The following is a 27,881-nucleotide window of genomic DNA, read 5'->3' as shown; positions in this document are numbered from 1 at the left end:
GATGTCTTGCAAAAAAGGACCAAAATTGTGGGAAGAGATTTGGTCAACAAAGTCATCTGGAAACACACCCGTGCTCACAGTGTGAGAAGAGGTTTTTTTTTTTTTTTTTTTTTTGCACAAAAAAAAAAAATACAAACACCAAGGACATACTAATACATATTCAGTGCTGGAGAAGGCAAAAAGCCAGTAAGGCTTATCTAAAGCCTCCACCAAAAAAATAAAATAAAGCATAACCAAAAAAATACGAAAACACAATAATACAACATACAAAAATATATCACAACAATACTAGTGATAAAACAACAAGCATTTCACAATAAAATAAAACTAAACTAAGAAATATAGAATTAACTAATTGCACAAGCTAATTCATCAGCAAACCTTTTAAAGCTCTTTTAAAGCTCTCTATGGAGATGCATTGTCTTGCCACATGAGAAAATCTATTCCATATCTGTGTACCTTTAAATCTTATTGAAAATTGACCTCTACATGTGGTGAGATTTGGTGGATGAAGATCCATTACCTGCCTAGTATTATGAGCATGAACAACTGAGTTCGTAACGTAAACTGGCCAGGAATCTTTCCTTCCAATGAAAATAATTTGTACATAAAAATACCAATTTGAAAGATATTAATGTCAAAAATTGATAAAATCTGCAATTTCTTAAACAACAAAGCTGAAGATATGTGTGAACCTGAACGAGCCGCTATCCTGACAAACCGTTTCTGGAGGATTAGAATTCTATGTAGCTTCGTTGGAAATGTGCTCCCCCACACCATGTTAGAATATGATAAATACGGATAAATTAAGCTATAATATAGAGTACGAAGACATTTTGTAGTAACAAGATGGCTAATCCTCCTTATTATACCAATTGACTTATTAATTTTACCACAAACATAGTCTATATGTTCTCTCCAACTCAAACCTTCATCAATAATAACTCCTAAAAATGTTGTTGTAGTAAACTGAAGCATCTCAGTAGGCCCAATTTTAATTAGCGCTAGTTCTTTATTATATGTTTTTTTGCCACTGAAAATAACAAAATTACATTTTTTAATATTTAAAGATAGTTTATTTAACTTAAACCAAGCAGTGTAGGCAGCTAGGCCAATATTTGCATTACTCATTAACATACTAAAATGTGAGTGTGAAAGAACAAGAGTTGTATCATCCACACACTCTAAAAAATAAAACTGTGCTGTACTCAATTTTTTTGGTGAAACATTTTTACACTTAAAAATAGAGTAAATATAAAAAAATATAAAAATCATGTAAAATATACTTCATGAGTTGAGTACAAGTCAGTAAAAAAATTAAGTAGACCTGAATAACTATATTTAGTACAATGATGTACAAAATTAAGTAAATGTAATGAAAATCAGAAGTTAATGCAAAGTGAAAATGAGTAAAATAATTGAGTAGAAATAATTGAAATGGAAGGTAGAAGATACTGAAAATTTTACTATTATTTAACAAACATTTACTCAATATTTTAACTGAATGAAAAAAAACAATACACACATTACCATTTTATTTAAACATTTATTTGCCAAATTTGACAATACATGAAGTCTAAACTCAACCTGGTTTACATGCAAATGACATGTAACAATCATAAACAGACAGCTGGATTTATCTTATTAGTAAACAGTCTCAGAAACAATACTTCTGCCACAAGTATTATACAGTTAACATGTGGAAAGTAGACTTTTGTATTAGAATCTAATGAGTCACATTTTACATCTGAAAGATTGCACACCTTCACTTTTAGCTTCCCGCAAACTGTGGGATCCATACAAATGTGTGTGCAGACCTTCTCAAATCTTAAAGAAGCAATGACAGTCTAAATGAAGACAGGACACTAAATATCCATGACCAACAGTACCCTGCTTCACTCGATAATGATCGAAATTCCTTTTGATGTTGCGACAAATGCACAGTTTACACCGCCATCCCATAATGCTGCCACCTAAAAAAGGAACAATAGTATACAAGTAAGTACAAGTGTGACTGTTAATATAAAGTCTACCAGACTGGTAAAATAGTACTTCTGTTCAAATACATACTTTTTGGACTAATATACATCATCACACTGATCTACGAGTGGTGGTTAAGTCAAAGGGGGACTTGTGATGAAAATTCTCTAAAACGCAGACATAACACTGCTTTGATTTTACGTAGCCCATTGCTGGTAAAATTCTGGTGAACATTCCAGTGGAATGCTTTTACAGAAAACGGACTGCTTTGATCAGAAGGCATTTTGCTCTTACAGAACAATGCACAACCTAATACATAGAAAAAAATATAGAGAGAGAGAAATAAAGGAGGTGTTCTGTTATTCTGCACAATCAATGGTCCCGCTTTGACTTGAACATCCCTTGTACATGTTTTTGTCCCTTGTATAAAAATGATACCCAACTTTATTTATGCATGACTATCAACAAGATTGTAGCATTTTTACGCCGGGAAGAATGCTGGAGAGACAAGTGAGCTTATTTGCTGCCCAATGCAATGGCTGGGAGTACTTTATTAGCACACAGCAGGTAAGGCATGAGCAGCACCTTCACTCAGGAGCCTACATCCAATTCAGCACTAGCTTGAACTGGAGCACATTTCACACGTCACACACTACACACACAAACAGGGCCGAAGCCACCAACCCAAACACCTTTCCCCATCATGGTGAACACACCGACATTCCCGCAAGGCATGCTGGTCGTCAGCCGCCGCCCCGCCCACGCCACACTGCCCCCACCCGAGCTGTGACCGTCCCTGGTCACCATGACGAACGCCGTTTCTGAGGCGTGGAGGCGGTCGGCGCTGGCGGTGGGAACGCCGGGTAGCCCTGTCCCCAGCTAGGTTCACGAGCCGAGCGCCACTGAGCTGCAGCCGGTCGCTCGGCTCTTCCGCCGCTATGTGCCGCCGATATGGGCTCAGCGTGCTCAGCGGCGGGTCGCTTGGCCGGCTAACGGCGCACGGAGCTGTATCTTGCTCCGGCGCTTGCGCAGCGCCAGCCTCCTCCCCGAGATCCAGCGCCGGGATTTTCTGCTTCCCGCTCCGCGCTAGCTCCGCCAGGAAAGCGCTTCTTCTGCGCGAGTAGTCGCTCCGCTACTCGGCGGCCCGCTTGGATTTTTAGAAGGTCCTCCTTTGTGCGCTCGAACCCGTTATTCTCCATCCCACTTCTGACACCAATGTAGCGTTGTTACGCCGGGAAGAATGCTGGAGAGATGAGTGAGCTTATTTGCTACCCAATGCAATGGCTGGGAGTACTTTATTAAGCACACAGCAGGTAAGGCATGAGCAGCACCTTCACTCAGGAGCCTACATCCAATTCAGCACTAGCTTGAACTGGAGCACATTTCACACATCACACCCTACACACACAAACAGGGCCGAAGCCACCAACCCAAACACCTTTCCCCATCATGGTGAACACACCGACATTCCCGCAAGGCATGCTGGTCGTCAGCCGCCGCCCCGCCCACGCCACAATATAAATTTTTACTTTGTTTAATAGAAAATCTAGTATACTTGAGTGGAAAACTTGTATAGTCTAGACTTATTATAGGTAAAGTGAAATATTTCAGGCCTTGTTTTAATTTCTATCTTTAATTCAATGGTTACACATTTAATACTTCTGTAACATTTAAAAAGTTGACATTTACCTTCTGTTTTATCTCTATTCAACTTTTCTTCATTAGTGGTGTTGGTGCTGTGAAAGAGATATAGAAAATACACACAAAATCAATCAGTTTTAGTTTTTTTTACTTACATATCACAACGTACATTACTTTCTCTCAATTATAAGTCTGAGAGAAATGTTGTATTTTCACTAAATCTTTATATTTCATAGCTTTAGTTACTAGTACAGTACTTAGCACATTAATTTTATAACATCTGCCGCTGCGTGCTCAGTGTTTAATCATGTTAAAAATACTCATATACAGTAACGGATAAAACACTGCCAGAACCCGGACACTGCACCTCATTTCTGCTGTTTAAACCGGATTTGGTCCACGTTTCCTGCTTAAAGTGTCGGAGTGACCGAGCAGACTCGCGGTTTAGTGTGTGAGGTGGACCAGTACACACACGGTAATTATTTGAACATGTTAGTTTTATATCCTCGCCACAGTGGCGGTAGGCTGCGCAAAATCACCGCATTTGGCGGGAGAAATTCAAATATTGCGGCACAACCGCCGCCGGTTACACCGAGAAACCCAGAAGAAACCCGGACATGCACGCGCTGCTGCTCGGTGTTAAATCTCTCCTTTTACACCAGAGTTTAAGTGTCTGTATTAACGCCGCTTTAGCTGAGCAGTTTGGTGGTTGGAACAAACAAGCTAAATCACACTGAACCCCAGGACTGGCCTGTTGCTAGCTATCGTTAGCTCTGGAGCTCGGCTGTGACAGGATTCAGAACAGTAACTCACACACTATAAAGTTGTGTGTGCAGGCAGACAGAGTCATTATTACAGTAACGTGTGTTAGCTGTTTACTCACCAGGATTTGTAAGGAATGTTCCAGAATGTTCCAGGTGCTTCATGTCCATTCTCACATCCTCACAGCCTTCTTGTCTCTGATGTTACACCAGACTTCCCATGAGCACTTGCACAGGGCAATTTACTCAATTATTTAAGTTTTTGTTGTTAAACTTAAAGAATATTGAGTTGGAATGAGTAATAATTGTAGTTCTTGAAACTAATCAGTACAATTACTCCATTACCAGATATTTTGATTGAAATGTATCAAAAAATATTAAGTGCATGTTAAAAATATAATCAAGTTAGTCAAATGCTGATTTTTACTAGTGAAGTAAACTTAAATTATAGTGTAAATTTAAGACAAAATTAATAGTTGTTTTTTTAGGCATTTATTTTGATTTGTCTAACTCAAACAATCATGTATGTGACTTTTAGAGATTTTATTAAGGTAACATAACCTTTTTATAACTGTGAAATTTACAAGGCCACAGAAGGGAAAGCACATCCAAAACACTAAACATATCATTTATATAAATGAGGAACAACAGTGGTCCAAGAATAGACCCCTGTGGGACCCCACATTGTAGTTTAGCTTTATTGGAAAAATAACCCTTAAAAGAAACAAACTGTGATCTATTTAAAATATAACTTGATAACCATTTATAAGTAATATCTTGGAAACCATATTTATATAATTTAGCAAGGAGAATATTATGATTTATTGTATCAAATGCTTTTGAAAAATAAATAAAAAATACAGCAGGTAAACTCATTATTTTCAAGTGCAGAAATTACCTTATTTATGAGATGAAGTAAAGCCATATAAGTTGAATGATTTTTACAAAAGCCATACTGATGGTTATAAAGAATCATGTTAGAATCTAAATGAGAAACTATCCTTGTATGTATAATTTTTTCTAATATTTTAGAGAAACATGGCAAAATAGAAATAGGTCTATAATTTGTAAAACAACAAGGATCATCAGCTTTAAACAAGGGAATAACTTTAGCTACTCTAAAATCATCTGGGACAACTCCTGTTTCCAGAGATAAAGACATAATATGAGAAAGTGGTTGGAGAATGGATTGCTTCACCTGTTTGACAAGATATGCTGAAATATTATCATGACCCACTGCGGTAAGTTTTAATTGATCAATGATGTCACTTACTTCATGGCCATCAATAGGTTTAAATAAAGACATACTTGTAACAGGAAATGGCCGATGAATAAAGTCCAAAGGATTTCCAACACTATCTGGAATTAAATTGGCTAATTTCGGACCAATGCTGACAAAAAAATTATTAAAAATGTTCAGCTATTTCCTTTGGATTACTTAAATAGTCATCACCATTCTGAAAAACAGAGGGTAAATCATTGGTAGCCTTTTCTTTTTGAAGCAACTGATTCACTACTTTCCATGTAGATTTAACATTATTTGAACACTTAAGAAATACACTGCTGAAATACCTTTTTTTTCGTAGACCTAATTAAACTTGTATATTTATTTCTTGCTAATTTATAAACAGCATAAGTAAGTGGAGTATGATTTAAAACATACCTTTTATACAGTTTATTCTTTTTCTTTAACAGTTTCCTTAGTTCAACAGTAAACCAAGGTCTATTTAAAACTGTATTCTGTTTTTTGACAATTTACCCATGGGGAAACATTCATTGAAATTAGTAGAAATTATACTCATAAACTTTTGATATGCTAAATTTGCGTTTCTCTCCTCATATAAATCACCCCAAAAAGTATTGTCAAGCCTATCCTTGAACTTACCAATATTTACAGCGCTCATATTTCTTATAAACAATACTTGGTTTGTATTCTTGTATCCATTTGCTTTAGTCACAGATAACTGAAATATAGGGAGATGATCAGACAAATCAGAATACAGAATACCAGATTTATTTACTTTACCTAAGGAATTACATAAAATGTTATCTATCAAAGTTGCAGATTTTTCTTTAATTCGAGTAGCTTTATTAATGAGTGGAAAAAAATAACTAGAATAAAGAACATTTAGAAAATCTTCAGTCAAAGTGTCTGTATCATAATTAAAAAGATTCATATTGAAATCCCCCAAAATATAACAAGGCTTTTTCTTATTGTTAACACAATCAAGTGAATAAAGCAGGCTTTCATTGAAAACTTTGATAATAGAATGAGGTGGCCTATAGACAACTCCAACAATTATATTCTTTCCATGAAAAGCACTAAAAAGCTCCAAAAAAAGTGACTCTACATCATCCTGATCCGTTTTTAAAGTGAGGTCATCCCTAATTTTAAAATCATAATTTTCCTCAAGAAACAAAGATACCCCTCCCCCAGATCTGTTTGCTCTAACACGATTAACTGATTTATACTTTGGTATTTTAAACATTTCTTTAGAGTCCTCCGTAAGCCATGTTTCAGATAAAGCTATAACAGAAAAACTATGCCCAAGTGAAGATAAATAATGAATAAAATTATCATAATTTCTCTGAAGACTTCTAATATTCAAATGAAAAGTAGAAAAAATGTTACCAGATATAGAAGCACATAAATCATTAAACTGGGTTTCATTATAACGAAGACAAAGACTGGAGACATCAAATGAAGAAAAAAAATTCTGATCAGGATCAATATCACCATTGTAAGGGTCAAAAACAGGATAATCAAAGGGCTCAAAGATCTGGCTGTCCAAATTGGAACTATCAACTGGACAAGAATTTAAACATTTTTCTAAGGCTGATGCTCTTTGAAGACACCAGTTCATTTACACAGGAGAGAAGACGTATCAGCGCTTATATTGTTGAAAAAGTTTTTATTTATTGAGTAATTGTTGTTCGGATATACACATTCACACAGGAAAGAAGCCGTATTGGTGCTCACAGTGTGGGAAACATTTAACTCAGCAAGGTGCCCTCCAGCAACTTACAGCATCTAATCCACAAATAATAACACTGTGTGGGAAACTTTAATGTATTAAAATTAAAGATGTCCAGACACCACTTTTCGTCAAACTTCCATTAAGTACTTGTACCTGATGATGTACCAAAATAAATATGAACAGAACCTTTTCGAAATCTCCCATGTCTGGAGGCTGTCATAAAAGAAATCTGCAATTGCTATACAAGTGGGCGACCCCCAAAACAGCTTGGTGTGAAGAGTGACTCTACACTATAAAAAAAAAAAGAAAGAAAGAAAAAAGCGTTTTTGTGATCACAACTGAGCTAACGTTTTTTTCTCTCTAATGGACAGAATTGTGGGTAATCGTCTCCCCTGCTGGGTCTTAGTGCGCGTCTCTTACTGGTATAATCCATGCACGCATGTACTGTTTACTATAACACTGTGACCACTTGTGTGCGTAAAACTTTTTATTTTGTGTCTGTATGCGTGTGTGTACAGCACGCGTGTATAGCAAAAGCAAGTCTCATTAGAGAGGTTAAAAATCTGTTTTCTCTCTATGCTTAAGGCTCAACCTGCTCTGTGTCTGGACACCGTGCCACACATGCACACACACACACACACACACACACAGTCCACCCCTACTTTCACCTTCACGGACACACACACACTCTTTCTCTCTGCTCTACACAGCTCTGTCGCGATTCTTTTCAAAGGGAAAGTGCAGGTTAATTTGGTTTATTTTTACTTAAATATGCTTGGATTTAATATACTTGGCATACTTTTTTTTTTACTTGGGAATAGGTGTATGTCCAGTCCTTTTGGAATTCAATGTTCAGAGCACACATATGACCAATCACCTTGTCTAGCTGTTGCATAGTCAGCCAAGCCCTCAAAGACTACAGTACAGTCCCCTTTTACACCACTGCAACTTCTTGTAGCAGTTTGTAGTAGGAGCTTGTTTACACTCCTCCAGTCGCTCCAAAATGCCAAGCATCACTCAATATCTAGTTATGATAAACATAAAATATATTTTAAAAGCTACCCAAGTGAAAAAAGGTATGCTAAGTATATTAAATCCAAGCAATGCTAGCAGAAGACTAATGATTAGTAGGTTTGCTATTTTGGAACAACTAATTTTGAACTAAGTGTATTTAAGTTGTAATTAGATTGTACAAAAGCACAATTTTAAGTGTATTAGGTAAACTTTTGTGTGCCAAAGTGGAACAACTTTAAGTATACGGCTGTGTGTGTCCTAACGTACATACCTGACAGGGATTAATCAAATGTAAGTATACTTTATATTTAATAAAATTATAAGCACATTACAGCTATTTTTACTGTGTTACAAACACATGATTAATATACTGTACATTTTTAGAGTACATTTTTATTGCAGCAGTAGCATGCTGTTATACTTCTGGTTATAACGCTGCTGCAGTTTGTGCAAGTGTCACTTTATGACAGTGATCTCATAGAAGAGTGTGAGGGTAACTCAGATAAAAATAATTTATCTTGAACGGGCAAAGTGATTTCAGCGCACAAAAACAAGTTTGAGAGCGTGCATGGGAAAGAGTCAGCGTGCAAAAACGAGTCTAAAAGCGCGTGCGCACGAGAGAGTAGTGCACTAAATATAAGTACATATGAAAAAGTACATTTATATTTAACTGATAATATACTGAGACTACTGAATATTAAAAATTGTATTCTAATGTATACTTTCTGTACATTTGTACAATGATTATTCTGAGCATTTTTTTTTAAATACCAAAAATACATTGAAAAACAAGTTTAAATAAGTATACTTTGGAAATTAGACCAACCTTTCACTTAAAGTATATTTTCCAATAATATATTTTTGGAAAGTGTACTATAATACAAGGCCTTCGAGTGGCGCAGTGGTAAACTGCTCGCCCTATCATCCAGAGATCGCTGGTTCGGTTCCTGGGTGAGGCTGTAACTTCTCAGCCGGAGGTCTAGACCTCCACCGTTGCCAGTTCCCAAGTGCCAAATGAGAAGGGTTGGGCGCAGGGCAAACCGCCCTGAAAACTGTAATAATTACATTACCATAATACAGTTATTTTGAAGTATATATAAAGTTTAATTCCAAAATTTGGCAAAAGCATGATGTTAGTATACATTTTATATATTATTATTTTATATATAACTGATGGTACAACTTTTCGTTTTGTAATGCACGATCGAGGATTTCAATATATTTGTAATACACTAAAGTGTATTTTTTTTTTCAGTGGGGTATATACCACCAGAGAGTGTAAAATATTTCTAATGATGGGTAAAAGCTCTGTATTATTATTATTATTATTATTATTATTAAGGGTTTTTTTTTTGGGAGTGATGTGTTAAAATGACCTGGTATCTAATCAATTCGCTTTTCATACAGATAAGTTAACCGATATAACAATCATGGCTGATCATTAGCGACTCTGAAGCCAAACTAACATGGACATTTTTATATCCCTTAACTTATCGAGTACTGAAACTGGGGTTTTTCTTGAAGTTTTGTTGTGTGTGCTAAAGTGGAGCAGAGCGATGTTGCTGGGCCAAAGTCAGGGCAAAGTGGGGAAAATGTATGTACGTATTTCATTTTTTATTTATTTATTTTTTATTTTATTTTACTGGATTAACCAGTCGCTACATTTAGCTTTGATGACAGCTTGGCACACACAGGGTATTCTATAAACAGATTCACAAGGTGGTCACCTGGAATTATTTTTGCTTCACAGGTATGCCTTATCAGTTGATTTGTGATATTTCTTGCCTTCTTAATGTGCTGCAGACCATCAGTTGACTTGTGCAGAGGAACAGTGAGTATTAAGTCAATAGCCCTTGAGGTGCTATTCTTTAAGTAAAATATTTTTTTTTAAATGCTATAATTAAATGGGCTTATACAAGAAAAGTAGTGTTATTTTTAATAAATACATTTTTATAAATGTCCCTGTTAGTTTTATAAAAACCAAATATCTTAAATATCATATTTAGTCAATCTTATCCTATTATTGTTTAGTCAAGTTTTAGTCAACTAAAAGTCTGGACATTTTCTGGACAAACTATAGTCTAGTTTTTGTCTGAAAAATTCTTAATTATTTTAGTCTAGTAGAAGTCAATGAAAACATAACATTTTAACAATAAGATTATTAGTAATTACCAGTCAATCTAGTCTAGCCAAAACCATTTTAAAGGTTTTTCACTAAATAATTATTTTAACATTTAAAATGTACTTTTTTATCTAATTTATGTATATATAAATTATATTTCTTTTTAACCATCACAACAACTGCTGCATGATTTTTTTGTTAACTACAAAACAACAGAAGCAGTATGGACAATACAGGCTTTTGCAACATATATATATATACACAGTAGTAGCATTTTACCGCCAGAAAGGACAAGTGAGCTTAATTGCTGCCCAATGCAATGGCTGGGAGTACTTTATTATGCACACAGCATGTATAGCATGAACAGCACATTCACACAAGACTCTACCTCCAGGTCAGCTTAAGCATAGACCAAAGCACGTTCCACACATCACACACACACAAACAGGGCCGAAGCCACTAACCCAAACACCCTTCCCTAACATGGTGAACACACAGACATCCCCGCAAGGCATGCTGGTCGTCAGCCGCCGCCCCGCCCATGCCACAATATGAATTTACACACTTGGGCTGTTGTAGGGATATCTCCTATGGGTCGCAATCATTTGCCTCACCTGTTAGTTTAATGTGTTTGGCAATGGTTTATGTATAAAATAAAGTACATCACAACATAATCATGTTAATGTGGTGACATAATTATCTCAAAGAGGCTGTAAAACTGGGAGATTTTTATGGTATATTTTAAGATTTGTGGTATTTTTCCCAGCAATTGTGTGCCTTCATGAGTCAGGCCTTTAAGGTCAAATTGCAGCAAAGAAACATTAATTTGGAAGAACAAAAAGAAGATAGTTGCTCTGGCCGAGAAATAGACATAAAATGGTTGTAAAACTGTCCTTTGATATAATTAGTCCAAATTTGAGATTTTTGGTTCTAACTTCATGTCTTTATTAGTTTATTAGATGTAGTGCGGGTGAACAGATGTTTTTTTTTTTTTTTTTTGTAATTTATTTCCTACATTCTAAAACAATACTGGAGATTTCAAAATTATGTAAATAAAGTAACAACAACAGTCACTTGTTGTTTTAAGACACGAAGGTTAGCTGTTCTGGGACAGTTCTTGCAAGGACAGTATTGTCAAGTGTATTTGCAAAACCCATTAAGTAACATGATGAAACTGGCTCTTATGAAGACCAGCCCAGGAAAGCAAGACCAAAACTTACCTCTTACTGTGGCATTTGTTGGGACAACAGGTACCATTATTTTATATAAAAAAATATATTAAACACTTATGAATATGAGACAATATGTAGCTTTAACCCATCATTATTTTACACACTCTGGTGATATAGCCTCATTAATAACTTAATAATCTTATTTTTATCATAACGAGATATTCTGTAAAATGTATTTATATTTGTTTTCAAAAGACTTTTCCTGTTCTCTTTAATCAGAGCTTTGCTGTGGAGAATTGGGTCAGAGGGATGGCCTTTTAAATCTACTGGAGAAGCATGAAGATACTGATAAGCATCTGGTGTTATCCAGGTATTTAACTGACTTTTAAGCAAAATAGACCCTGTATTTTCTTGTTACATGCAGATCACTGTTCGATCTAAAAGTTGAGTTTACAAAAAAAAAACTCTGCGACCTAATAAACATTTTTACGTTGTTGCCTGTTGTTTTTTGTTTTGTTTTTAAACAGTGTGCTATTTATTGATGACTAAGCTAAGGGCAGACTATTATGTATAGTGGTAACAGGCATAAACTATAAACAAATGATTGTACAAAAATGCAGTAAATTACAATTAGTAAATGAGTGAAGACTATCGAAGTTAGCCATACTCGTAACTACTTCACTTTAAATACCCCAATATACAGTACCAGTCAAAGGTTTGGACACACCTTTTTATTCAATGTTTGGTGATTTATTTCACGATTCTAGAGCAATACTGGATATTTTAAAACTATAAGATAACACATGAAATTATAATTAATTAATAAGTAACAAGAGTCAACTGATAGTTTAATACAGGAAGGCCACCTGTTCTGCAAAAGTTCTTGCAAGAACAGTATTGTCAAGTGCATTTCCAAAACCCATAAAGCACCATTGGCTCTCATGACTTACCTTTGCTGCTTTGAGTTACCAGTCTCAAAAATCACCAATTAACAGCACTTCAGATTAGAGCCATGAATTTACAGAGCAAAAATAGTGGACATCATCTGTTCAAAAGTGATTATTGTACATTTTAAATGCCTTCTGCATCGTTTTACAGTGTAAAAAACAATAATAATAAAAAAAAAAAAAAACGGAAATACTATGAAATGGAAGTTGTATGTCCAAAAATGTTGTATGGTTGTGTACATAACCACAACCATGTGTAAAAGTTGGTTCAACCGCTTTTAATGTTGAGGCTTTCTTCTGGCAACCCTTCAATACAAACTGTAATTGTTTAGTCTTCTTCCACTTGTCCTGTCATTGACATTAAAAAAACATTTAACATGCCCGGTGAGGCCTGTAGGTTTTAGATGTAGAAAAATCTTTCTCAGTGTAGAACAGTGAACTTAATAGTAAACAAATAGTTTCATAACCCTTTCCAGTATGATAAGCAGAAACAACTGCTTCTCTAAGACGACTGCTTATGTCTTTCCCTCTTGGCATTATGTTAACACACCTGAATGCGCCCCGTCAACCGCACCCGGTAGACCACATCAGAGAGCTGTGCGACGACCGTGCAGGGGCCCACCCAGTGCGACATAAGCTTAGGTGAGAGTCCCCTTTTCCTTCCGGGGGAATACACCCAAACCTGCTCCCCAGTAGCAAAGTCGCGCCCCCGGCTGTGAGTATCGTACACGCGGCGCTGCTTAACCCCGGCGTCCGCCAAGTGTCTACGCGCCAATTCGTGGACACGAAACAGTTTGTCTCTTAATGAACAAAAATAATCCAAACCTGGTTTCGTGGGTAAATCCACTTGAGGCGGGGGCCCGAACACCAGATCCACAGGCGTGCGCAACTCGCGACCGAACATTAACGCAGCAGTCGTCGTGGCAAATGCTCGTCCCAATCTTTTTGCCGGTTGCTGGTAAGCACGGCGAGTTGGGTGGTGAGTGTTCGGTTGAACCGTTCCACGAGGCCGTCACTTTGTGGATGCAGGGGCGTGGTGCGGGTCTTTTTCACCCCGAGGCGCTCGCACACCGCCGCAAACACCTCCGCCTCGAAGTTACGCCCCTGATCACTGTGCAACTGCTCCGGGGCGCCGAATCGACTGAACACCTCATCCACCAGCACTCGAGCCGTGGTGGAAGCGCTCTGATCCGGAACAGCGAACGCCTCCGGCCACTTGGTGAAGTAATCCATGGCCACCAGCACATAACGATTCCCGCGATCAGAGATGGGAAACGGCCCCAGAATGTCCACGCCCATACGTTCCATGGGCGCGCCCACCCAAAAGTCTTGCAAGGGTGCTCGCGAGCGCTGGGTAGGGCCCTTCTTTGCCGTGCAGACATCGCATCTGTGAACAAAAAGTTCACTGTCGGTATGACAACCCAGCCAGTAGAACCGAGCATGCAACCGCCGCAGTGTCTTAGTCAGCGAAGTGCCGCTAACCGGAGGTGCTCGCGAAGCCGGTACGGCCGGATTCCCCGAAGAAACGCGCGACGAGCCAGCTCTTCCTGCTGGCCGTGTCCGAAATCCGGGTAGCCCTGGCGCGCGAGAGATCGCAGGTCCATGGCGAACGCCCCTAGTGGCTCAGAGGCGCTCCGCACGCGGGTTGCGACGCCCGCAGCGCGTCACCCTCCAACGAGAGGGCCACCCGGACGGCTGTTTCTGCCGGGGACCAGCCCGCGAATTTGGCGGCTAGCTCTACCTGGGCGATGAACGCGTGGGGATCGCCGGCGCCGTTGTAGGCCGGCAGGCGCAGCTGTAGGTCGCTTCGCTGGCGGACGGGGCACGGAGCTTCAAACTAATAGATTCTTAACAGTTACATTTTAAAAAACATGATCTGAGAGCAGCACAATGTTATGATCCCATGAGTGTATGCCATGTAGAATAAGCTGAGGTTTCAGCACAAAAAAAAAATATTTTTCCTGCTTTACTTTTACGGTCAATGATATACCCGACCTGCGCATCACTAATGTACATGTTGTAAATGTAAATTCTCATACATCATTACACTGCCATTTTTTATATTATATTTTAACTTTAATTTTGACACAGAAAATCTTCATACATGTCTTGAACTTGTGTTGGTTTTCAAGTCAATTTATATATAAAATATGCAAGCAACAATGACCTTGGCACCTTGGCCATCGCCCCCAGACACACCAGAAAGAAAGTGGGCACAGTGCACACATGCGTTTAAAGTAATACCAATATGGCATAATTTAAAGAAGAAATTTTATGATTAGACCTCCAAAAAGACCCAAATGCTGGAAAAAAACATCACACTATGATGTCACTCAATCTGGTGTCACTTAATTTGATGTCATCCAATATAATGTCAAACAAAGTTATTAACCACTTTTCAGCAAAGGTTTAAGATTTCAAAAATCCCTTCGCAATTTTGCATCCTCAGTGTATTGAGGTCACATAGACCCAGTTTGGTGGCGATCGTATAAATCCCCTAGGAGGAGTACATCAAAATCACAATGACATTTTGTTGAGAGAACCTATGATATGCAATGCGAAAGTTGTTTAGCTCACTAAGGTCTAAATGTGTACCGGGTTCCATGTGCATACATGCAAGTGTGCATGAGCTACGTATCAAAATCTCATGTGAGGGCCCCCATGCCATGCCCGGGTCGCAAACTCTCAGGAATCCTAATGACAACAGATTCTAACCTGTCTGACGATTTCCATGACATTTTAAGCATGTTAAGACCCCCTAAAAGCCACGGATGATGGAAAAAAAAATCCTTAGAAGAACAAGAGGGCCCTCACATGCTATGATGACATAGGGCTGATGTTATAGTGCTTTGGCACTAGTAGCTTGCTCCGGTGTCGGCGCCGCGTCCAATACCGGAACCTGGAACGCAATGCAAATGACTGGGAGTATTTTATTTAAGCACACAATCTCACAACACGAACACATGAGACAGCTTAAAAGAAGAACACCCTATCACACATACCCTGGCTGAAGCCACTAAACCAAACACCTTTCCCCAACACGGTGAACACATAAACAGTCCCTCCCGCAAAGCATGATGGTTATTACCCGAAACCCCGCCCACGCCACAATATGAACTAAACATGGGAAAACTATTTGACCTTTATAACCAGCAGATACGATATTCCACACTTAGTATTGTTGTGGTTTGTCTGAGGTTTCATTTGTCTAATACTGAAACTCGCTATGGTCAGATTATTTTTATCATGATTTTACTCAAAACATAAATATATATATTGTAGCATTTTTACGCCAGAAAGAATGCTGGAGAGACGAGTGAGCTTATTTGCTGCCCAATGCAATGGGTGGGAGTACTTTATTAGGCACACAGCAGGTATGGCATGAGCAGCACCTTCACTCAGGAGCCTACATCCAATTCAGCATCAGCCTGAACTGGAGCACATTTCATACATCACCCCCCACCCACACAAACAGGGCCGAAGCCACCAACCCAAACACCCTTCCCCATCAGGGTGAACACACCGACATCCCCGCAAGGCATGCTGGTCGTCAGTCACCGCCCCGCCCACACCACAATACATATATAGCTCCATAGGCCAGGTGTAGCTCAGTGGTTAAGGCATTGGACTACGGTTCGGAAGATCCCAGGTTCTAACCCCACAACCACCAAGTTGCCACTGTTGTGCCCTTAAGCGCGGCCCTTAACCCTCAACTGCTCAGATGTGTAATGAGATAAAAATGTAAGTTGCTCTGAATAAGAGTGTCTTCTAAATGTAAATATGTAGTAGTCAATCAACATGTCAGTTTATTTTTGGTGTATTAATTTGACAGCAAATTCCTATTGCCCTTTTCATTTGTCCTTCATGTTGTTCTCTAAGGAATTAGCCGGGCGCGACACAGCCTAATGCTAATCCAGATTCCTTGCTGCATCCACATGGACATACACATTTACAGTATTTGCCTTATTTAGAATTTACAAAGGTTTTTTTTACATCAAAGACTAAGAATACTATGACACTCTTGGGGAGTTGGGGTGGGTAAAATATTTTTAACAAGCACACAAAAAAAAATTTTTTTTATTAAATTGCTGATTTAGATAAGAGGTAGGACTTTAATTTCATAAGAAGACAGTGAATCAGCTGTTTAGATATCTAAAAGAAGTCCAATCTTTCCACCTTGCTGCCAAAACAGAGAAGAGCTTTGATGCTTGGCACTATTAATAAGACTGTTATGTACTTCATCATACGGAAGTAAAACAAGCTAATGCAGCTAACAGGAGTTTAATTTAAAAGGCAGACAGGTACCTGTACAGTATATTGATGGATGTGGGAACTCCATTTTCAAAGTAATAAAGAGCTACAAAGGAGACTATATAACAGGACTGTTATATCATTAATTATTTGCGGTGATATTCTTTGAGTAAAAAAATCATCAAATGCCATAATGAAATGGGCTTATACAAGGAAAGTAGTGTTATTTTAGTCCTAGTCCTGGGATAAAGGTACCTGTTAGTTTTTATCAAATTTAGTCAATCTTACCTTGTTTTTGTTTAGTCAAGTTTGCATGATTTTTTTGTTAACTACAAAACAATAGGAGCAGTAGATATTTTATATCTATAAAATAAAATACATCACAACGTGGTGACAATTATCTCATGAAAACTTTGACTGTTTAAATGATACATTTGTTTAGATGATCGTATTAACTAAAATCTAAACTTGTTAAATGGAAGTCTAACATTCCTGTTGCAGAGTCTGTAGCTTTTAATGAAAATGAGCTACCGCCCTCCTTTATGTCTTAGCAGAAGTGCAAAAAAAAAAAAACTTTAAAATACAGTAGTGACAATACTGACCATGAAAGTAAAGCAGGAATAGCACACAATGTTACTGACAATTTAGCCTATTTTTACATACACAAGAGCCCTTAGAGCAGGGATTGCACTATATAAATGTTAACTAGCTTTTGGTATGTAGACCTTTTCAAACTAATAGATTCTTAACAGTTACATTTTAAAAAACATGATCTGAGAGCAGCACAATGTTATGATCCCATGAGTGTATGCCATGTAGAATAAGCTGAGGTTTCAGCACAAAAAAAATATATTTTTCCTGCTTTACTTTTACGGTCAATGATATACCCGACCTGCGCATCACTAATGTACATGTTGTAAATGTAAATTCTCATACATCATTACACTGCCATTTTTTATATTATATTTTAACTTTAATTTTGACACAGAAAATCTTCATACATGTCTTGAACTTGTGTTGGTTTTCAAGTCAATTTATATATAAAATATGCAAGCAACAATGACCTTGGCACCTTGGCCATCGCCCCCAGACACACCAGAAAGAAAGTGGGCACAGTGCACACATGCGTTTAAAGTAATACCAATATGGCATAATTTAAAGAAGAAATTTTATGATTAGACCTCCAAAAAGACCCAAATGCTGGAAAAAAACATCACACTATGATGTCACTCAATCTGGTGTCACTTAATTTGATGTCATCCAATATAATGTCAAACAAAGTTATTAACCACTTTTCAGCAAAGGTTTAAGATTTCAAAAATCCCTTCGCAATTTTGCATCCTCAGTGTATTGAGGTCACATAGACCCAGTTTGGTGGCGATCGTATAAATCCCCTAGGAGGAGTACATCAAAATCACAATGACATTTTGTTGAGAGAACCTATGATATGCAATGCGAAAGTTGTTTAGCTCACTAAGGTCTAAATGTGTACCGGGTTCCATGTGCATACATGCAAGTGTGCATGAGCTACGTATCAAAATCTCATGTGAGGGCCCCCATGCCATGCCCGGGTCGCAAACTCTCAGGAATCCTAATGACAACAGATTCTAACCTGTCTGACGATTTCCATGACATTTTAAGCATGTTAAGACCCCCTAAAAGCCACGGATGATGGAAAAAAAAATCCTTAGAAGAACAAGAGGGCCCTCACATGCTATGATGACATAGGGCTGATGTTATAGTGCTTTGGCACTAGTAGCTTGCTCCGGTGTCGGCGCCGCGTCCAATACCGGAACCTGGAACGCAATGCAAATGACTGGGAGTATTTTATTTAAGCACACAATCTCACAACACGAACACATGAGACAGCTTAAAAGAAGAACACCCTATCACACATACCCTGGCTGAAGCCACTAAACCAAACACCTTTCCCCAACACGGTGAACACATAAACAGTCCCTCCCGCAAAGCATGATGGTTATTACCCGAAACCCCGCCCACGCCACAATATGAACTAAACATGGGAAAACTATTTGACCTTTATAACCAGCAGATACGATATTCCACACTTAGTATTGTTGTGGTTTGTCTGAGGTTTCATTTGTCTAATACTGAAACTCGCTATGGTCAGATTATTTTTATCATGATTTTACTCAAAACATAAATATATATATTGTAGCATTTTTACGCCAGAAAGAATGCTGGAGAGACGAGTGAGCTTATTTGCTGCCCAATGCAATGGGTGGGAGTACTTTATTAGGCACACAGCAGGTATGGCATGAGCAGCACCTTCACTCAGGAGCCTACATCCAATTCAGCATCAGCCTGAACTGGAGCACATTTCATACATCACCCCCCACCCACACAAACAGGGCCGAAGCCACCAACCCAAACACCCTTCCCCATCAGGGTGAACACACCGACATCCCCGCAAGGCATGCTGGTCGTCAGTCACCGCCCCGCCCACACCACAATACATATATAGCTCCATAGGCCAGGTGTAGCTCAGTGGTTAAGGCATTGGACTACGGTTCGGAAGATCCCAGGTTCTAACCCCACAACCACCAAGTTGCCACTGTTGTGCCCTTAAGCGCGGCCCTTAACCCTCAACTGCTCAGATGTGTAATGAGATAAAAATGTAAGTTGCTCTGAATAAGAGTGTCTTCTAAATGTAAATATGTAGTAGTCAATCAACATGTCAGTTTATTTTTGGTGTATTAATTTGACAGCAAATTCCTATTGCCCTTTTCATTTGTCCTTCATGTTGTTCTCTAAGGAATTAGCCGGGCGCGACACAGCCTAATGCTAATCCAGATTCCTTGCTGCATCCACATGGACATACACATTTACAGTATTTGCCTTATTTAGAATTTACAAAGGTTTTTTTTACATCAAAGACTAAGAATACTATGACACTCTTGGGGAGTTGGGGTGGGTAAAATATTTTTAACAAGCACACAAAAAAAAATTTTTTTTATTAAATTGCTGATTTAGATAAGAGGTAGGACTTTAATTTCATAAGAAGACAGTGAATCAGCTGTTTAGATATCTAAAAGAAGTCCAATCTTTCCACCTTGCTGCCAAAACAGAGAAGAGCTTTGATGCTTGGCACTATTAATAAGACTGTTATGTACTTCATCATACGGAAGTAAAACAAGCTAATGCAGCTAACAGGAGTTTAATTTAAAAGGCAGACAGGTACCTGTACAGTATATTGATGGATGTGGGAACTCCATTTTCAAAGTAATAAAGAGCTACAAAGGAGACTATATAACAGGACTGTTATATCATTAATTATTTGCGGTGATATTCTTTGAGTAAAAAAATCATCAAATGCCATAATGAAATGGGCTTATACAAGGAAAGTAGTGTTATTTTAGTCCTAGTCCTGGGATAAAGGTACCTGTTAGTTTTTATCAAATTTAGTCAATCTTACCTTGTTTTTGTTTAGTCAAGTTTGCATGATTTTTTTGTTAACTACAAAACAATAGGAGCAGTAGATATTTTATATCTATAAAATAAAATACATCACAACGTGGTGACAATTATCTCATGAAAACTTTGACTGTTTAAATGATACATTTGTTTAGATGATCGTATTAACTAAAATCTAAACTTGTTAAATGGAAGTCTAACATTCCTGTTGCAGAGTCTGTAGCTTTTAATGAAAATGAGCTACCGCCCTCCTTTATGTCTTAGCAGAAGTGCAAAAAAAAAAAAACTTTAAAATACAGTAGTGACAATACTGACCATGAAAGTAAAGCAGGAATAGCACACAATGTTACTGACAATTTAGCCTATTTTTACATACACAAGAGCCCTTAGAGCAGGGATTGCACTATATAAATGTTAACTAGCTTTTGGTATGTAGACCTTTTCAAACTAATAGATTCTTAACAGTTACATTTTAAAAAACATGATCTGAGAGCAGCACAATGTTATGATCCCATGAGTGTATGCCATGTAGAATAAGCTGAGGTTTCAGCACAAAAAAAATATATTTTTCCTGCTTTACTTTTACGGTCAATGATATACCCGACCTGCGCATCACTAATGTACATGTTGTAAATGTAAATTCTCATACATCATTACACTGCCATTTTTTATATTATATTTTAACTTTAATTTTGACACAGAAAATCTTCATACATGTCTTGAACTTGTGTTGGTTTTCAAGTCAATTTATATATAAAATATGCAAGCAACAATGACCTTGGCACCTTGGCCATCGCCCCCAGACACACCAGAAAGAAAGTGGGCACAGTGCACACATGCGTTTAAAGTAATACCAATATGGCATAATTTAAAGAAGAAATTTTATGATTAGACCTCCAAAAAGACCCAAATGCTGGAAAAAAACATCACACTATGATGTCACTCAATCTGGTGTCACTTAATTTGATGTCATCCAATATAATGTCAAACAAAGTTATTAACCACTTTTCAGCAAAGGTTTAAGATTTCAAAAATCCCTTCGCAATTTTGCATCCTCAGTGTATTGAGGTCACATAGACCCAGTTTGGTGGCGATCGTATAAATCCCCTAGGAGGAGTACATCAAAATCACAATGACATTTTGTTGAGAGAACCTATGATATGCAATGCGAAAGTTGTTTAGCTCACTAAGGTCAAAATGTGTACCGGGTTCCATGTGCATACATGCAAGTGTGCATGAGCTACGTATCAAAATCTCATGTGAGGGCCCCCATGCCATGCCCGGGTCGCAAACTCTCAGGAATCCTAATGACAACAGATTCTAACCTGTCTGACGATTTCCATGACATTTTAAGCATGTTAAGACCCCCTAAAAGCCATGGATGATGGAAAAAAAAATCCTTAGAAGAACAAGAGGGCCCTCACATGCTATGATGACATAGGGCTGATGTTATAGTGCTTTGGCCCTTCAAAAAAACAAAAAAAAAACTTACATACATGCATGCACATTGATTCAGAAGAATTAAAATTTGTCATGTCACTCATTAAATTACTAAAATATTACATAACATTAACACCACATGACAATAAAACCTTCAAATTGATTATCAATTATATAATAGTAAATTGGTAACAGGATTATGGGCAACCAAAGCTCACCCATGCCTGTGGGAACCAAAAGCCAGTCCATCCATTCCAATCCCAAAGAAAAGATACAGGACAAATCAACAAAGTCAATGCTGCCCATGATAAAAAGGCACAGAAACATGCAATGAAATCCAGGCCGCCATACACAAGGCCCAGCAGGCAAAGCTGCCCCATAAACATGTCCTATCCACAGAGGCCCCAACCCGCCCTCCACAGCACCCAAAGGATCCGCTGCCACCGTCTTGATGCCAGACACCACAGCACACCTCCAGAGGTTCTGTGGATTTATGCCGTGAGGAGACATGGAGAACCTGCACAATATGGATCAGTGTACATGATATACTGTGTAAGGATGTGTATATAATTACACGTATATGACTTTTCAGTAAGCACAGCTGCATGCAATACATGGTAATTTAAAAAGAATAAACCGATTTCACTACGCAGTATTTTATTAAGGAAAAGTAATACAAAACTCCAGTCAAGTCACAAAGTGTTCTACTTGCAATCAACTTTTATTTCCTGTCTTACAAGTGTTCACTGTGACCACCACCTACAGCACGGGCAACATCAATGCAATAAGGGAATTCCTCCCAGATGTGTATCAGCAAATCACAACCCACTGATTGGATCACTGTTGCTATTCAATATTTAAGGTTTAAGGTGGCAGCCATTCAAAAAACTAGATAACTCACTGACTTATTCGATAATTATGCTTTAAAACTGAAGCAGTTAGTCATAAAATCGGTTCATTCTTTTTTGAATTACCCTATATAACAATTTTTCCTCACTCTAAAAACAAAAGAAAAAAGATTAAGTGCGTAAGAAAGTACATCAGAAGTACCGATTAGCATATTACCCCATAGAGTCACTCTCCATGCCAAGCAGTTTGGGGATTCAAGCACATTTGATACTCAATGGAAGAACTTGTACTCAGTCTGACAAAAAGTGCTTGGGACATCCCTAATCGTATTACAGAAATGTTTCGCACACTGTGTTTGTGTGTTACGGTTTCACCCCTTTGTGGATCAGATGGTGTTGTTGAAGCGCACCTAGCTGAGTAAAACGTTTCCCACACTGTGAGCACTGATACGGCTTCTCTCCTGTGTGAATGCGCTGGTGAGTTCGGAGATCACTAGAAGTAGTAAAACTCTTCCCACACTGTGAGCACTGATACGGCTTCTCTCCAGTGTGAATGCGCTCATGTTTTCGGAGATTACTGGCAGTAGTAAAACTCTTATTACAATGTGAACAGGGGTACGGCTTTTCTCCTGTGTGAATGCGTATATGCGAACGACAAGTACTCAATAAAGAAAAACTCTTCCAACAATATGAGCACTGATACGGCTTCTCTCCTGTGTGAATGCGCTGGTGTATTTGAAGAGCATTAGAAGTAGTAAAACTCTTCCCACACTGTGAACACTGATGCGGCTTCTCTCCTGTGTGAACGCGCTGGTGCGCTCGGAGATTACTAGACGTAATAAAACTCTTCCCACACTGTGAGCAGGAGTGCGGCTTCTTTCCTGTGTGAATGCACATATGTGAACGACAAGTACCCAATGAAGAGAAACCCTTCCCACAATGTGAGCACTGATACGTCTTCTCTCCTGTGTGAATGAACTGGTGTGTTCGAAGAGCACCAGCCTTAGAAAAACTCTTCCCACACTGTAAGCAGGGGTACGGCTTCTCTCCTGTGTGAGAACGCTGATGCGTTTTAAGATTATGCTGCTGGCTATAACATTTCCCACACTGTGAGCACTGGTACGGCTTCTCTCCTGTGTGAACACGCTGGTGTCTCAGGAGTTGCCCAGCAGCAGTGAAACTCTTTCCGCACTGTGAGCATTGATGCGGCTTCTCTCCAGTGTGAATGCGCTGGTGTGTTTGAAGACTACCAGCAGCAGTAAAACTCTTCCCACACTGTGAGCACTGATACGGCTTCTCTCCTGTGTGACTGCGCTGGTGTGTTTCCAGATGACTTTGTTGACTTAATTTCGTCCCACTATTTTGGTCCTTTATTTTTTTGCAAGAGGTCTTAGTACCAGATAATGTTTTCTTACTACTAAAAGGGCCATCGCTTGATGTGTTTGTAGAGCTCATATTTAGGACAGTGGACACACCAGGAGAGGCAGGAGAAGACTTGCAAGAGGGTGATGGTTTTATTGTGGTCTTAAAAAAAAAGAAAGAAAGAAAAATACTGTAAATGCAAATAACCTTTTGTTTAAGTATAGGTTTTAAATCTAAAAAATCTCAGCATTATGAGTACATGGCCAATAAGCTTGTTCACATGAAAATTAATAATGCAAATGAGCAGATGTCTATAGTGGTATAGCAATGATTTTTAAAAAAGGGAACTTTTTTTTTAAATTGTATATGTATTTTATATGGTTTTTAAGGCTCATTAAGCAGCTTTAGTTAAATTAACACATTCAATTTTGCTCCACTTCAAACATCTACAATATATAATCACACATTATGTCATCATGATTAGCCTTTTTTTATTGATAAGAATTCAGCTTTATTGTTGATTCTCCTGTTTTTCTCTGTTATTTTTAGCTGTCTAAACCTCATCAGTTTATCTACACTCAGTGTTCCACCTTCAGGAAAAAATCCCTTCCGAAAACCGTGACCAAACCTCCAAATATTAAAATTGTTTCATTATTGTTGAGGTCTTTATTTAATCAGGCTTTTATCAAATGCTAGCAGAAGTAACCGTCATTGATGGTCAAAGAGTTTGTAGAAAGACTTGAAAAGTTTAAAGTTAAAAATAATCTGCTGATCTTTAATGTAAACAGTGATATTATTGTTTCAGGTTGAAGCTCACGTAAATGTCTGTGTGTCTTTCTGTACGGCAGAACTGTCTGTCTAACATATTAATACAAAGAAATTAAATTAAAGTGGAATGTCTTTTGCCATCAGCCGAAAAAACTCATAACTAATATCTATTGGTGCAGGTGTTTGTTTACACTGAGCTTATTTTAAAGTTTATTATTGAATCTGGCTCATAACAACGCTTTTACTTAACAAGTTGATTTAATTTATGGTGCTGGTTAAACTTCAGGCAGATATCGCAAAAGTAGTAGCTCCATTAAATTCTGTCCAGCAGTCGGTTTAAGACGTGCCCACAGTTTGACGCGGTTTATAATCTGCCATTCACAGGTTTAACTTCAGGCAGAGACCTAAGTACAACCAAAGTTTCATCAAATTCTGTCCAGACAGTTTTGCGTTTATGCTGTGACAAAATCTGCCTGGACAGACAGTAGGACAGAGACTGAGACACTGTGGAACGTAAAGACGGCACTGAAAGATCGAGTTCATTTAATGTAGATTATAAACACATGATATAATATATAATGTTACTACAATTCAGTCAAGATTTGGAAGTGTGTTATATGTGACATATTTTGATATGTTTATAATATATTTGGTGCATTTAAAACTCCCAGATATCCCAATTAAAGATTGCTCTTAAACACCTCGAGCACTTTCCAGCTGAACTTACCTCAGACACAACAAGCTTAGAGTTTTAATTCATTCTCATCAAACAAACTGTAAACATCTGCCATTAAACATCTGCCATCCGTGTAGACCCGATTAGCGACATCACTCAGCAAACCTGAGGAAAAATACGAAAAACTGAGAGGATTGTTTACATTTTAATCTGAAGAAAATAATCAACGTGAGGTAAAACAATAACGCTGAACCCTGAAGCGGGTGGACGGCGGACGCAGGAGGCGTAAAGACGCAAAAACATGCCAACTTTCCCTGCTTTCTCCTTTCACCTCGTTCTTCTTCTTTGTGTTAGCGGTAAATTAGACTTACAGTGCAATACCGCCATCTACTGGACACACTTCTAATTTGTCTGAGTCACCCAACGTGCTTAATGAATATCGAATGGGTTTTAATCCTCCTGTAGTAATGTTCTATAATAATAGCCTAAACATAAAGAGTTCTAGTCTGATGTTATCACATAAATAAAGAGCTGGATTAAGAGAGTGATGAGTGAAGGGGTGGATATCACTGCTCGATGTGTATGTCCGGCTCCATGTGCTTACTCCATCTACTTTTTCTCAGCAAAAGACAGTATTTACTTTTTTCAGTCACAGGCCTTGTGTCATCCACACCTGTTACCAAGCTACAAAGGTAAATGGAATCCATATAAACTTTAAAGATTTTCCCATCATCCTAAACTGTCAGTCACACTGATATCACCCAAATGAGGATGGGCTCCCTCAACGTTTCCTATTGTCATCTCAGGGAGTTTTTTCTTGACACAAGGCACAAACTGATCAATATAATTTATACATATTTCCTCACATCTTTCAAAACTTATTTCCATTTTTAGATATATTTTATGGTTCCGGGTTTAAAAGAAAAGAAAAGAGCGAATTAGTCATATAATTAGACCCGGAGACAGACAGATGATGTAGAGCACGTTAGCATACTGTATCCCGATTAGATAAAAAGATTCCAGCCATAGGAAGTATTACCATGTGAGGAATGAAGAAGTGCAGCGAGAAGGTGGTTTGAGGACATATAACAAAGAGAAATGTGATTAAGACATGAGAAGGTTCACACAATATGAGAAAATACGAATATTATTCGTTATGGGAACAAGGGTTTAAAAAAAAAAAAAGTTATCAGTTCTACAGTATAAAAAAATAGTTATTAAGGTAATAAAGAATATATAGACTATTTTAAAGCCTTACCACCAATAATGGTGTTCCATGGGGGCAAATCAACAGAAACTTGGAGACAAAATATCATTTTGCTGTAATATTGGGTGCAAGAATTGAATAAGCATTGGCTTCAACTTTAAATTGTATTGCATATTGGTGTTTAGTGACAATTTAAATAATTTAAGAACAACTTTAGTTACAGTGGTGTGAAAAAGTGTTTGCCCTTTACTAATTCTTTTTTTTTTTTTGCGTTGTTTGTCACACATTAATGTTTTAGATCATCAAACAAATTTAAATATTAGTCAAAGATAACACAAGTAAACATATTATGCAGTTTTTAAATGAAGGTTTTTATTAAGGGAAAACATACAAATGTAGTTTTGGATTAAAAGAAAAAGTGTTTGCCCCCTTGTCAAAACAAAACTTCGCAATCAAGAAATCATTCAAATAGGACCTGCCTACCAAAAGATCCTCAAAAGCTAGACATCATGCAGAGATCCAAAGAAATTAAAAAACAAATGAAAAAAAGAAAATAACTGAGATCTATCAGTGTCGAAAAGGTTTTAAAGCCATTTCTTAAATCTTTGGGACTGCAGGGAACCATAATGGGAGCTATTATTTACAAATAGCACAACCATGGAACAGTGGAGAACCCTCCCAGAAGTGGCCGGCCATCCAAAATTACCCCAAGACCACAGCGACAACTCATCCAAGAGGTCACAAAAGACCCCACAACAACATCCAAAGAACTGCAGGCATCACTTGCTTCAGTTAAGCAGAGTGTTCATGACTCCACCATAAGAAAGAGACTGGGAAAAAATTGTTTGCATGGAAGAGTTCCAAGGCGAAAGCCTGAGCAAAAAGAATATAAAAACTCGTCTCAATTTTGCCACAAAACTTTTTGATGACCCCAAAACTTTTGGGAAAATACTCTGTGGACTGACAAGACAAAAGTTGAACATTTTGGAAGGTGTGTGCCCCATTATGTATGGCGTAAAAGTAACACTGCATTTCAGAAAAACAACATTATACCAACAGTAAAATATGGTGGTGGTAGTGTGATCGTCTGGGGCTATTTTGCTGCTCTAGGACCTGGAAGACTTGCTGTGATAAATGGATCCATGAATTTTGATGTGTACCAAAATATCCTGAAGGATAATGTTCGGCCATCTGTTTGTGACCTCAAGCTAAAGCTAACTTGTGTTCTGCAGCAGGACAATGATTCAAAGTCCACTTCTGAATGGCTGAAGAAAAACAA

At 38.0% G+C, this 27,881-nt stretch overlaps 1 protein-coding gene across 1 annotated transcript in view; it reads right to left on the bottom strand.

Moving 5' to 3' along the window:
• The window catches only part of LOC128516117 (zinc finger protein 850-like), a 196,696-nt gene extending 170,970 nt beyond the window's left edge, over positions 1-25,726 (bottom strand). Inside the window, exons 1-2 of the mRNA XM_053490420.1 lie at positions 25,447-25,726; positions 22,965-24,113 (exon numbers count right to left, since the gene is read on the bottom strand). Of these exons, the coding sequence (XP_053346395.1) occupies positions 22,965-24,044 (1,080 nt within the window). The 5' untranslated portion in view covers positions 24,045-24,113; positions 25,447-25,726. The remainder of the gene's footprint in view (positions 1-22,964; positions 24,114-25,446) is intronic.
• Positions 25,727-27,881: the final 2,155 nt, after the last annotated feature.

Source organism: Clarias gariepinus, chromosome 28 (assembly GCF_024256425.1).
Source record: "Clarias gariepinus isolate MV-2021 ecotype Netherlands chromosome 28, CGAR_prim_01v2, whole genome shotgun sequence".
NCBI lineage: Eukaryota > Metazoa > Chordata > Actinopteri > Siluriformes > Clariidae > Clarias > Clarias gariepinus.
This window is presented reverse-complemented; position numbering and strand designations above follow the sequence as displayed.